General features: G+C 47.9%; 1 protein-coding gene across 3 annotated transcripts in view; it reads left to right on the top strand.

The window, feature by feature from the left end:
- Nucleotides 1–12,967, top strand: part of NDST1 (N-deacetylase and N-sulfotransferase 1) — a 63,386-nt gene extending 50,419 nt beyond the window's left edge. Inside the window, exons 12-15 of one of the 3 annotated variants that reach the window (XM_040239592.1) lie at nt 979–1,149; nt 1,772–1,881; nt 3,246–3,348; nt 8,234–12,967. In XM_040239592.1, the coding sequence (XP_040095526.1) occupies nt 979–1,149; nt 1,772–1,881; nt 3,246–3,348; nt 8,234–8,353 (504 nt within the window). In that variant the 3' untranslated portion in view covers nt 8,354–12,967. The other 2 variants (XM_040239593.1, XM_040239595.1) reach the window with 2 other exon arrangements.
- The last annotated feature ends 269 nt before the right edge of the window (nt 12,968–13,236 follow it).

The following is a 13,236-nucleotide window of genomic DNA, read 5'->3' as shown; positions in this document are numbered from 1 at the left end:
TGGCCTGCCTCAGAGGGGAGATCAGGAGGAGGGGGGCTGTCCCCCCACCCCTGGCTCAGGCTGTGTGTAATGCTCAGTGAGGGTGTGGGGGCTCCTGAGGGTCACCCCTGGTGAACAGGCTCGTGATCTCTGGACTTTGGCACTCTGCAGATGCCAACTGCCTGGGGCATTATCTCAGGTGCTTCAAACTTGGTGTCTTCCCCTTTCCAGTTCTTCCTCAGTCCTTCTCTTTTAGTCTGCTTGGGCTGCCACAGCAAATATTATAGATTAGGTGGCCTAAACAGCAGCATTTTTTTCTCACAGTCCTGGAGCCTAGAAATCTCAAGTCCAAGACTGAGGTACCAGTTGATCTGGTTCCTGGTGAGAGCTCCCTTCCTGGCTTTTAGATAGCCACTGTCTCACTGTGTCATGGCAAACCACCTCTGTGGTGTCTCTTCGTACCAGGGCCCCAAGCCTATTACGGGCTCCGCCCACCTGACTACATCAAGGTTTGGAGCAGACATTTGTATCTGCCTGGTGTGTGAGCACATAGCTTTATTTTTATTGTATTTATGAATGATTACCTTTATTATCTTTATATACGACAGCTGATTCTAGTTTTCTGTCTGTGAAGGCAGTATTGAGTTTTGTTTTGAAATGCATTTATGTGAGTAAGATGTGTCCACATAAAGACAATGCTGTTGATTTGGCATGCACAGGTGGGCATGGCAGAGACCACAGAGACGGTGCGAGGGGACCAGCATTTGGAAACTCTGACCTAGGCTGACCCCCATCTTGCAAAGATGGGGAAACTAGGGCTTCAGGGGGCTGTGACTTACCTGAGGTCAAAGGGTAGTGGCAGGTAGAGCCAAATCTTGAGGCCAGGGCTGCTGGTTCCAGCTTGGTGTCCTGGCCAGCTCCTAGTTACTGCCCCACAAAAGCCTCTCCCTTCGGTGCCTCCATGTGACACACTGACCTTCTCTCCCTGCTTGTCTGCAGCACCAGCGAGCCCACGATGACCCAGTAGCCCTGAAGTACACTTTCCATGAGGTGATTACTGCTGGGCCCGATGCATCCTTGAAACTGCGCACCCTTCAGAACCGCTGCCTGGTCCCTGGCTGGTACGCCACCCACATTGAGCGCTGGCTCAGCGCCTTTCACGCCAACCAGGTAGGCCTATCCCTGACCCTTGGAAGGGCAGCCATAGCACTGACTTGGGGCAGTTAGCTGAGAGACTCAAGATCTCTTTTACCAGTGACAGGGCCAGAAATGCGGTCGTTGGACACTTACGTCTTTGGGATCTTCAAAGGTTTCAGTCTTGTTTATCCCAAGCCCTTGTCCCATCACAGCAGACTGTAACCCTAAGGGGACCCAGAAAGCCCTGGAATAGGCCCTGGGAGGGAGGGAGAGCCAAGTTGGAGAGGTAAACAGCCAGGTTGCTAAGGCATTTTAAGGAAACCCTTGGAGGGTTTAGGCAGGAGAGTGACATGTAGTCCAGAAACTTGGAGAGAGGCAGAGAAGGTGGTGTCATAGGGGCAGAGGGGAAAGACAGGGTCTTGGTGATGGATTAAATGCTGGGAGAGGACAGCATCAGTCAGAAGAAGGCAGGGAGCAAGACTGCCCAGGACTGAGGCACAAGGACGCCTCCTGTCTGAGGAGGAAGAGGAGGCACTCTACAGAGCGTAGGGTCCCCAACCCATAACCATGGCTGCTGACCCAGAAGACTGGGGGCCTGTTGGCCACCGCAGTGAAAACAGATTCAGATCACACTCTTCTTTTTCTTTTTTTCTAGATTCTGGTCTTGGATGGCAAACTGCTGCGAACCGAACCTGCCAAAGTGATGGACACAGTGCAGAAGTTCCTTGGGGTGGCAAACACTATTGACTACCACAGAACGTTGGCGTGAGTGTCGTCATGGCCTTTCAGCAGGGGATGTTCTAAACAGGCACATGGGCCCAAAAGCCGGAGGCTGCAATGATTAGGAGAGAGACACAGATTAGAGTCAGCAAGTATGAGGAAGTATGCGTGGCCCTGATGGCAATTTAGCAGAAAAGTTAATATGATTTGAGTCATATAAACAAAGGTATTGACTCAAGAAAAAGGGAGGTGATGACTCTGTTCTCTTCTGGTAGTTCTTCCCTTAGGGTGTTCTTTTCAATCTGGACTGAACATTTTCAGAGTGTTTAAGTTAGACCAGCAATGAGCAGCTCTAATACCCTTAAGGGTTTCTCAGCATTAGTTTATGACTTAAATATAATTTAAGGAAAAAGATACTATAAATATTGTCAACAGTTAATAATTTTCATTACTTAAAACCCAGTGCAAGGAGAATGCCCTCCCAAGGTGAATAAGTGCCAGCCTGTGTTGAGGGACTCAGGGCTGAGGAGGGGCTGTCTTCAAGGGTGAATCACAGACCCGTGACACACAGCTGGATGAGGGGGTCTCAGGAAGATAAATAAAGTCTCCTTCCCCAGCTACCTTCTCTAGAAAGCCCTGCAGCAAGAATATCCCCATCTCCCTACTTTGGAGGATGAAGGTAGAGAAAGAAAGTCAGTCCTTTGCTCTGAGGGTAGAGAGGAGCAGCAGCTAAGGGCATAGCTGTGGCAGCAGAGATGCCTGGGTGAGGATTCCAGACCCATTACTACTTTAACTGTGGGACTTTGAACTTGTGTCTTAGTTCCTTCAAGCCTCACTTTCCTCCTCTATAGGTTGAGGGTACAGATAATAATAATTCCTACCTCCCGAGGGCCACTATCTTGTGGCGCTCTTGGCTCAGTGCCCAGCATGTACTAATCTCAGTAAATGACAGCTGCCCTCAGCATCACCATGCCTGCCCTGTGACCCATTCAGAAACCCCTATCTCGCTCTCCTGCCAGAAGGAAACTCTGTTCTCCTGCTGTCCTCATGCCCAAGAATCTCCACATAGTTGCTGATCTGGGACTGAATTCTGACATCACTATACCTCCCCTCCCGGTAACAGCACCTGATCTCCCCAGAATACCCTGGAAGGCCCAGCATGACTTTGGATTCTGAAGGCAGTCTTGCTTTGTCAGTTCTGGAGTTTACTAAACAACAGCAACTTTCCAGTGATACCCATGCTTAAACACAATTGTAGATAGAGCATTTCTTGATAAAGATTGAATTTATTAAAAAGCAAAAGAACCCCCCCTAAACGTTCTTCTCCTACTGGGTCTGGCCTCTGAGTTGGAGAGTGCCAGGAGGGTTTCCAGGCTGAGGAACGATGAAGGCTTTCCCCACCTCCACAGGTTTGATCCAAAGAAAGGATTCTGGTGCCAGCTGCTCGAAGGAGGAAAAACCAAGTGTCTGGGCAAAAGCAAGGGCCGGAAGTACCCGGAGATGGACTTGGATGTAAGTCGCAGACATGCTGCCTGTGGCAGGGGAGTAAATGATGGGGCCCCGTACTGGAGAGGAGCTTTTCTTTCCCTGACACCCAGCACTCGATGCATTGCCTTGACGTTTCTTGGATAGCTTTCTTCGGAGGAAACGTGGGCTAGGATTTAGCGACTAAGAGTTGATCTAGTCAAACAGTATTTCCTTTCGCAAGGGCTGAATGCTGTGGGGCTTTGAGAATGAGTCAGACATGTTCTTTGCCTTCAGGGAGCTCCTAGTCTAGGAGGAAAATGAGTCACACATGCCAGTAAGTAGAATACAAGGCAAGAAGCGCTTTGTTTAGTTAGGTGTGCACATGTGCGATGGGACTTCAGAACAAGGACGTGCCCTGTGAAGCTGGATGGGCAAAGGCTTCTCAGATGGAGTGGGGGCTGACTCGAGCTGGGCCTGGAAGGATGGGGCCATGGAAGGATGAGGCATTCTTGTAGGAGAGGACATCCTTTATAGTATAAATGTATGGTAAAACATACGTAACTGTGACTGTGGTTATGTTTCCCAGTTTTTTCATTACCCCTTGCTCATTTTTTAAAAATCCCAAGTATAGTTGATTTGCAATATTGTATGTTTCAGGTACACAGCAAAGTGATTCAGTGTTTATATATATACATATATATATAAAATTTTCAGATTATTTCCCTTATAGGTTATTACAAGATATTGAATATTGTTCCCTACGTTATGCAGTAAATCCTTGTTACTTATTTATTTTATATATAGCATTGTGTATCTGTTAATCCCATACTCCCTCCCTTTTCCTTTGGTAACAAATAAGTTTGTTTTTTGAGTCTGTTTCTGTTTTATAAATAGATTTACTTTTTAGATACCACATATTAAGTGATATCACACAGTGTTTGTCTTTTTCTGTCTGACTTCACTTAGTGTGATAATATCCTGTAGGTCCATCCACATTGCTGCAAACGGCAATAGTTCATTCTTTTTAATTTTCTAGTGTGTATATATATGTGCCACATCTTATCCATTCATCTGTTGATAGTCACATGGGTTGCTTCCACATCTTGGCTATTGTAAACAGTACTGCTGTGAACGTGGGGTGCACACATCTTTCCAATGCATGTAGGTGAAAAGATACGTGCACCCCAAGGAGTTGTTTTCTTTCTGAATATAAGCCTAGGAGTTGGATTGGTGGATCATATTGTAGATCTAGTTTTAGTTTTAGTTTTTAATTGGAGGAAAATTGCTTTATGGAATCGTGTTGGTATCTGTCATATATCAGCATGAATCAGCCATAGGTATACATATGTCCCCTCCGTCTTGAGCCTCCCTCCCAATCCTTGCCACATCCCGCCCCTCTCGGTCGTCACAGCGCACCACACTGGGGTCCTGTGTTGCTCAGCAGCTCCCTGCTAGCTGTCTGTTTAACATATGGTAATATTTGTGTTTTAATGTTACTCTGTATTTGTCTCACCCTGTTCTTCCCCCACTGTAACCACAAGTCTGACCTCTATGACTGTGTCTCTATTCCTGCCCTGCACATGGGTTCATCAGTACCACCCTTCTGGGTTCCATATATATATGTTAACATACGATATTTGTTTTTCTCTGACTTCACTCTGTATAACACGCTCTAGGTTCATCCACCTCACTAGAACTGACTCAGATGCATGCCTTTTTATGGCTAATACTCCATTATATATATGGACCACAACTTCTTTATCCATTCAGCTGTCAATGGACATCTAGGTTGCTTCCATATCCTAGCTATTATAACTAATGCTGCAATGACTAGTTTTTAAAAAGGAACCTATTCTTCTCCATAGTTCTCCAATTTGTACATCCCCACCAACAGTATAGGAGGGATCCCTTTTCTCCACATTGTCTCCAGCATTTATCTTCTGTAGGTCTTTGATGTTGTCCGTTCTCATCCTTGTGGAGTGCTGTCATTGTAGCTTTGATTTCCGTTTCTCCAGCACTTAGCCATGCTGACTGTCCCCTCATGTGCCTGTCCATCATCTGTGTGTTCCCTTCAGAGAACTGTTGGTTCAGGTCTGCTCTTTCAGCCGAGCTGCTTTTTTGATACTGAGTCACATGAACTGTTTGTATGTTTTGGAAATTAACTCCTTGGCTGCATTGTTTGCACATATTTTCTCTCCTCATTTTGTCAGTGGTTTTCTTTGCAGAAGCTTTAAGTTTAGTTTGGTTCCATTTCTTTATTTTTGCTTTTATTTCTTTTGCCTTGGGAGACTGACCTAAAGAAAACATTGCTATGATTTATGCCAGAATGTTTTGCCTTTGTTACTCTTCTGGGAGTTTTGTGGTATCATGCCTTACGTTTAGGTCTTTATATCATTTTGAGTTTATTTTCATATATGGTGTTAGGGAGTGTTCTAATATGCTTCCTTTTTTCCTAAATTTTTATTTCATATCGGAGTATAGTTGATAAACAATGTTGTGTTAGTTTTAGGTGTGAAGTGACTCATTTGTACATATGCACATACCTATTCTTTCTCAAATGCTTTTCCCATTTAGGTTATTACAAAGTATTAAGCATAGTTCCCTGTGCTATACAGTAAGTCTTGTTGGTTATCTGTTTTAAATATAGCAGTGTATATATATCAATCCCAAACTCCCAGTTTATTCTCCTCCCCCTTTAGCAACCATAAGCTTGTTTGCAAAATCTGAGTCTGTTTCTATTTTGTAAATAAGTTCATAAATGCTGCAATGAACCCTGGGGTGCATTTTTTTTTTTTTCTTCTCACTACTGTTTCCTCTGGTATATGCCTAGGACTGGGATTCCTGGATCACATGGTAGGTCTATTTTTAGTTTTCTAAGGCACTTCCATACTGTTTTCCACAGTGGTTGAACCAATTTACCCTCCCATCTACAGTGTAGGAGGGTTTCCTTTTCTCCACATCTGCTCCAGTATTAATTGTAGATTTTTTGATGATGGCCATTCTGACTGGCATGAGGTGATACCCCACTGCAGTTTTGATTTGCTTTTCTCTAATAATTAGTGATATGGAATATCTTTTCATGTGCTCTTTAAGCCATCTTTGCTTATGTCTTCCACCCATGTTTTGACTGGATTGTTTGCTTTTTGATATTGAGCTACATGCGCTGTCTATATATTTTGGAGATTAATCCCTTGTTAGTTGCTTCATTTGCAAAGATTTTCTCCCGTTCTGAGGGTTGTCTTTTCATTTTGTTTATGGTCCTGTTTGTTTGTTTTTGTTTTTATTTTCCTTACTCTAGGAGATAGATCAAACAAGATCTTGCTGTGATTTATGTCAAAGAATGTTCTGCCCATGTTTTCTTCTAAAGAGGTTTATAGTATCTGGCCTTACATCTAGGTATTTTATTCTTTTCAATGCATTGGTAAATAGGATTGTTTCTTTATTTCTGATATTTTGTTGTTAGTGTATAGAAATGCAATAGATTTCTGTGTATTAATTTTGTATCCTGCAACTTTACCAGATTCACTGATGAACTCTGGTAGTTTCCTGGTAACATCTTTAGGATTTTCTTTGCATAGTATGTCATCTGCAAACAGTGATGGTTTTACTTGTTTTCCAATTTGGCTTCCTTTTATTTCCTTTTTTTTCTCCCCCTCTGATTGCCATGGCTAGACTCCCAAAGCTATGTTGAATAAAAGTGGCGAGAGTGGACATCTTTGTCTTGTTCCTGATTTTAGAGGAAATGCTTTCAGCTTTTCACCATTGAGACTGATGTTAGCTGTAGGTTTGTCATATATGGCCTTTGTTATGTTGAGGTAGGTTTTCTCTATGCCCACTTTCTGGACAGTTTTTAATCATACATTGGTGTTGAGTTTTGTCGAAAGCTTTTTCTGCATCAATTGAGATGATCATATGGTTCTTCAATTTGTTGATGGGGTGTATCACACTAATTGACTTGAAGATACTGAAAACTCCGTGTATCCCTAAAATAAATCCCACTTGATCATGGTGTATGATCCTTTTACTATATTGTTGGATTAGAATTGCTAGTATTTTGTTGAGGATAAAGATCAGAGCAGAAATAAATGTAATAGTGATGAAGGAAACAGTAGAAAAGATCAATGAAACTAAAAGCTGGGTCTTTGAAAAGATAAACAAAGTTGATAAACCGTTAGCCAGACTCATCAAGATAAAAAGGGAAAAGGGTGTAAATCAATAAAATTAGAAAGGAAAAAGGAAAAGCTGCAACTGACACCACAGAAATTCAAAGGACCATTGGAAACTACTCTCAGCGCTTACCTGTACACCAGCAAAATAGACACCCTAGACGAAAGGGACAAATTCTTAGCAAGGTACAACCTGCCAAGACGGAACAAGGAAGAAATAGAAAATAGGAACACACCAATCACAAGTACTTAAGTGGAAATTGAAAATGTGATTTAAAAACTCCCAACAAACCAAAGTCCAGGGCCAGAGGGCTTTGCAGATAAATTCTATCAAACATTTAGAGAAGAGTTAACACTTAACCTTCTGAAACTCTTCCAAAAAATTGCAGAGGAAGGAACACTCCCAAACTCATTCTGTGAGGCCACCATCACCCAACCTGATACCAAAACCAGATGAGGATACCACCACAGAAAAAAGAAAATTATCAGCGAATATCACTGATGAACATGGATGCAAAAATCCTCAACAAAATACTCATGATTAATTCTCTCTCTTTTCTCCCAATCACGAGTTTTGACCTTGTGCACTATAGTTTGGTGCTTTACTATATGTTTTCTTTTGAAGGTTACCATTTTGAAGAAGGTTGTGAATAAATAATGGGAGTGGGCGATGATGGCAGTGGGGTGCTGGTTTTCCAGAGGCAGGGGCGGGGGTCACTCGAACCAGCACATGACCAGCGTCTGAGCTTCCCTTCCTGTTGCAGTCCCGCTCCTTCCTGAAGGACTATTACCGGGACCACAACGTCGAGCTTTCCAAGCTGCTGTACAAGATGGGCCAGACACTGCCAACCTGGCTCCGGGAGGAGCTGCAGAACACCAGGTAGTCACGGCCCCCACCGCCGGACTGAATGTGACGGCAGGGACGTCCCGCCACACGCTGAGCCAGACTGACCTGCAGAATGGGGAGCGGGACCCGGCTGGCCAAGCACTCACAGCAATACTCCGCCACGGCCCAGGCCAGCCAGGAGGAGAGCCCAGGCAGGTGCCCACGTGCCTCAGAGCATCCAGCACGCGGTCGGTGGCCTCTCGGACCGCCCTTGCCACCTGCGGTCTGTTCTGCTCACAGTCTTTCATGGGGAGGCCACTTCCTGTTGGTGGAAGGCCCCAGGCTGGTAGGAAGGAGTCACAGGACTCTGTTCTGTGGCCCTCACTGTGTTCTACCCACTGCGCGCTCTCCATCCATTGCTCCCTGCCCCTGTAGGGCGTCCACTCAGTATTAGCTGCCACGTCGTCTCTGTCCTCCTGACAACAAGGACAAGGGTCCAGCTGGGGCCTCTGGCAAACCAGGGAGAGAAATTGGACGTTTCACTGACGTTTCAAGCCAGGCTCTTCAGAGGGGTCAGCTGGAAACCCAGAGGCAGCCACAGGCAGGGTGTGAGGGTGGCCGCCTTGAGAGAATGCTGGACCTCCACACCCATTGCGGCCCATACCTTTGCATCTCATCTTCCCGCTCTGGGGATAGAGCCGCTGGTTCATACAGTACCCACCCGGTTCTCAAGGCCACCTTCAGGGCCCCAGGGGCACTGCCATGCCATTTGGACCCAGAGACCCAGTCCTCAACCCTGCCCCCTGTCTCCCCCTGGGATATGACATGCGTGGTGTTTCCTGTGGTAAGAGACTGAGGCGGTCGTGGGGCCAGCTGTATACATGCTCCAGTGTACATTTGTTGCCCCCAGGCCCCTGCCTTGACCCCAGGCAGATGCTGGACAGAGTTGGTGAGACCACCACCTCTTCCTGACGCCAGCTCCCTGGGGCCAAGGGTACCTAGAGCCCCCCTTAACCTCCCAAGTACTAAGAAGCTAAAGTATTTTAATTTTTTTTTCTTGGTGCCAGAGTTTATACCCTGGGTGCTGGGGTTGCACTGTGTTACATATATATATATAACTGTGTAGATATATATATATATATATATTATATTTTTTTGGTTGGGTTTGTTTTTAATTCAGTCATATAGAATGGTGGCAAGCCCCCGTCCCAAAGGGTGTCCTGTCTCAGTGCTAGAGCACGGGATGAGGGGGCGGTATGTATCTTCATGTGTGGGGGCCTCAAGGACACAGAATGGATGTGCCCTTGGAGAGGTCAAGTGCCATGGCTGCCCTGCAGCTACTCCAGGAGAACAGGGGTGGTAAGATGCAGAGGGAAGACCTGTTGTCTCCAGGAAGTCTGCCTTCATGAAGTGCAGTGATCCCAGGGACTTCTGATCAAAGGGAACAGCCAGGCTGAGGTAGGAGACCCCGGGGCTGAATGCTGGCCTGTCCCCCTTCCCCTCACATGGTGCTAGGTTGGGAGCTGCCCTGGGAGCTTGGGGCCCCCCAGGACCCCCCAGAGCTGTCTCCAGCCCCTCTGCAGACAAGCGGATCTCTGGGCTAGTTTCTGGTGGGGGCCTGCTCCTACCCCCCTCTTAACAATGTGAAGTGACTAAGGCTGGGGTGCCTTTTCCCCAGTCCCTCCCACTGCCAGTTCAGCTTTGAACTGACACCTCGGAAATCCTTTCTAGAGAGCCTGGTCTTTGTTCATAGGATGTTGGGGCTGAGGAGTCCCTCAACGGGTGTGGACACAGCTCCAGAAAGGGGAGGTGGCCTCCTGGGCTGACGTCACAGAATTGACTGGGAGAAGGGCCAAGAAGCGAACTTGAGGCTTCCGCTTCCATGCCCAGAGTTCCTCTTCCAATGCCACACTGCCTCTGAGCCTGTCCTTGGGACCCTGCCCTGCCAGGTTGCTGTCCCTCCCACGGTCACGCCTTTGGTCATTCCAGGATATGGGGACAAACCACTCCTTCCCAGCCCGGTGCCTTCTCAGTCCCAGATCTGCATTCCTGTCGTGCTCGCCCCACCTCAGAAGGCCCTTCCCCAGCCTGGAAACCTGGATCTTGGTTCCCAGGGTCTCCGTGGAATGGAGAAGTGGAATGTTCTGCGGAGCCGGCTGCATGTGGTTCTACCATCCCCCGAGGGAAGTGTTCCCATTATGCTTTTCACGGGGCCTTAGAACCTGGTGCTGCCAGCCCGGCGGGGGCTGAGGAGCAGAGTGTCTGAGGACTGGGTGGCATGCCTGCGTGCATGCTTGTGAGGACTTACTTGCACCAGGAACCAGACTCCCAGAGCTGGCAGTGGCTTCCACAGTGCAGAGCCCAGCCTTCAGTGCAAGGCTTGTGTTCTTTGATGAGGACCTCACAGCTCCCACCGTCTGAGGTCTGTCCCTGAGGGGCGGGTGGGTCCGGTCCCCTTCTCCTCCGGCCTGAGGAAGGAACAGGCAGGTTTGAGACCCTGGGGGAGCAGAGGAAATCCTAGGGACTTGACCTGTCACGTGTTGTGAGTCTGTCTTGTCACTGCTACTTTCTCCCTTCCCACTAAAGGAATCTGTCTCAAGGACCCCCTGCCAGGACTTGGAGGTACTGGGGAGGGGAGACAGCCCTAGGGGCTCTTTGGCTACTGAGTACACAGATCCCCCCGAGAGGGGAGAAAACCAGAGGTCAGTGGTGCAGCGTCCTCTGCATCCTCCATGTCACTAAGTCACTGTCTGGCCTGAAAACAAGAGCAGAAACTCTGCCCCCCTTCGGCCGTCTCCTCCACACGCCCGTGCCCCAGGCTGGGAGCAGGTGTGCTGTGTCACCGGGGTTCTAGAGCTGCCCACGGCAGGCGCCTTGCACTTGGAGAAAGAGTCTGAGGTATAAGGATGGGTCTCTTCTGCACCTCTCAATAGGAGCAGCCAGTGCCTCTGGGGCCCAGCGAGGGAGCAGTGGTCTGTTCCCAGCAGGTGGAAACTGCTGGGCTGACCTGCAGAGACCAGTTGGTCCCAACATGGAGCTGTCCCCACAGGTATGTTAGAAAGAGCAAGTAAATGTTGTACCCAGTATTTTATAACTAACTCCCACTACCCACGCTTTAGACTCACAGTGAACATTTTGCCACATTTTTAAAATCTTTTTGTCTGTATACTTTTTCTGAACTAGTTTAAAAGTTGCAGTTATCATTAAGACTCCACCCCAAATACTTCAGCCTGCATCTCCTAAGAGGTAGGTCATTTTCCTTCAGTTGGCCCTGCATCACACCCAAGACAACAGTCATTTCCCAGCAACATCAGTCCCTATTTAAAGTTCCCCCAAATAATTTATGCCTGGTTTTAGAATTAGGACCTAGTTAAGGTACACAAGTTGCATCTTGGAAGTGTGTTTTCTAAAATCTCCTTCAAGCCAGTGAAGTTTCCATTCTGCTCACTTTGGTTTTTTAAATGACGTTATTTCTGAGGCTCGACATCCTGCAAGCTGATCTGTTTTTCAAGGGGTCTAGTTCCTCTAACCCCTGTACTGGCAAGGGTGATTTAGGCTATGGGGAGTGTTACCTTTCGTTGCTGACTTAAAAACTTCAGTCCCTTTGCTGTCACCTGTACCAAGTGCCAAATCAACAGAGGGGCGGGCCAGAGCTCCTGGAGAGGGCGGGGGAGGCAGCTTCAGGACTGGGCTGGGAGAGTCTAGAAGGAAGCGGCTGCACGCGTGGAGGCTGGGCCTGTTGGAAATGAGGCATCTTGGACTCAGAAGGTCCTGTGTTCTCCTTCTGATCCTGGGACTGGAAACAGGGCACCAAATAGTATCTCTTTCTCTCTGTTTTGCATCTCTGGGTTTTGGCTTCCTGGAGGCCCATGGTCTGTGTGCATGAGGGCAGAGCCACAAGGATGCACCAAAGAAGGGGGGTGGGGCGCCTTGCGTAGGCTGTGGTTGGGGAGAAAGAGCCCTGGGCTGAGGCAGGAGATGTGAAGTTTTGTCCAAGTCGTGTGCACCGAGTAGCTCAGTGACAGTTTTCCTCCCAGGGGCTGAATTTCCCCATCTAGAACAAGCAGATGGGGCTGCAGCCTGGGCTTTTCAGACATCGAAGGAAGGGGTCTGCTCTCGTTGAGGTGGGGATGGAGGCCCCCTGCTCTTGAGGCAGTGCTGGGCTTCCGGCTTGCTTGCCTGGCTGGGGCTGCCTGTCCCCACGGCTTCCCTTCGCCAGCTCCCACCAGGGAGAGCCGTGGGCCTCGTGTGCAGTCAGTGTCAAGGGCCCAGGGAAGACTCTGGCTGTGTTTCATCCTAATAAGTTCATCCTTCCCTCCCTCCTCTCTGTGGCCCTTGAGGAGAATGAGGGCGGTGAGGGTTTTCTATGACTGTGCTAGCTTTTATTATCAGCAAGAGGGCTCCTTTTGTAATTTGTGCATGAAATTCATGTCATTTCCTGGGGAGACAGGAGAGGGCTGACTGAGAGGGTGGGGGGCAGGTTAGGGCAACAGACAGAGGTTTCCTTCCTTTGTGGGTGGGGAGGAGAGAGGAAGGTGCTTCCCCACTCAGCTGATCAGGGCTCTCAAACCAGCCGTTTTGGGTTGTGTTGAATGTGGGAACCTTCCTCCATTAATGTACAATCTCGAACTAACTGCTAATAAAGTGGGGTTCTGTTTGTACACCTTGGTCACATCTGTCTGTCTGACCTTTTTTTGAGGACCACAGGAGCAGTAGAGAGAAGGGTGTTCGCACGGTGGCTGCTCTGGCCACCCCTATAAACACAGTGACTTTATCAGATCAAAGACCAGTCCCACAGATGATAAACCGCAGCCGGCAGGGGCCTGTTCCAGGACAGCCAGATGGGGTGTCTCAGGTGACAGAGAGCTCTCAGGCACACTGGACAGTAAGTGCTGGAGTTCTGTGCTGCGAGGAGCCTCTGTCTAGAGAGAGTTCTGCCCT

The sequence above is a fragment of the Oryx dammah genome, unplaced genomic scaffold, assembly GCF_014754425.2.
Source record: "Oryx dammah isolate SB20612 unplaced genomic scaffold, SCBI_Odam_1.1 HiC_scaffold_5, whole genome shotgun sequence".
Classification (NCBI taxonomy): Eukaryota; Metazoa; Chordata; class Mammalia; order Artiodactyla; family Bovidae; genus Oryx; species Oryx dammah.
Note: the sequence above shows the minus strand (reverse complement) of the source record. Positions and strands in the feature narration are given on the sequence as shown.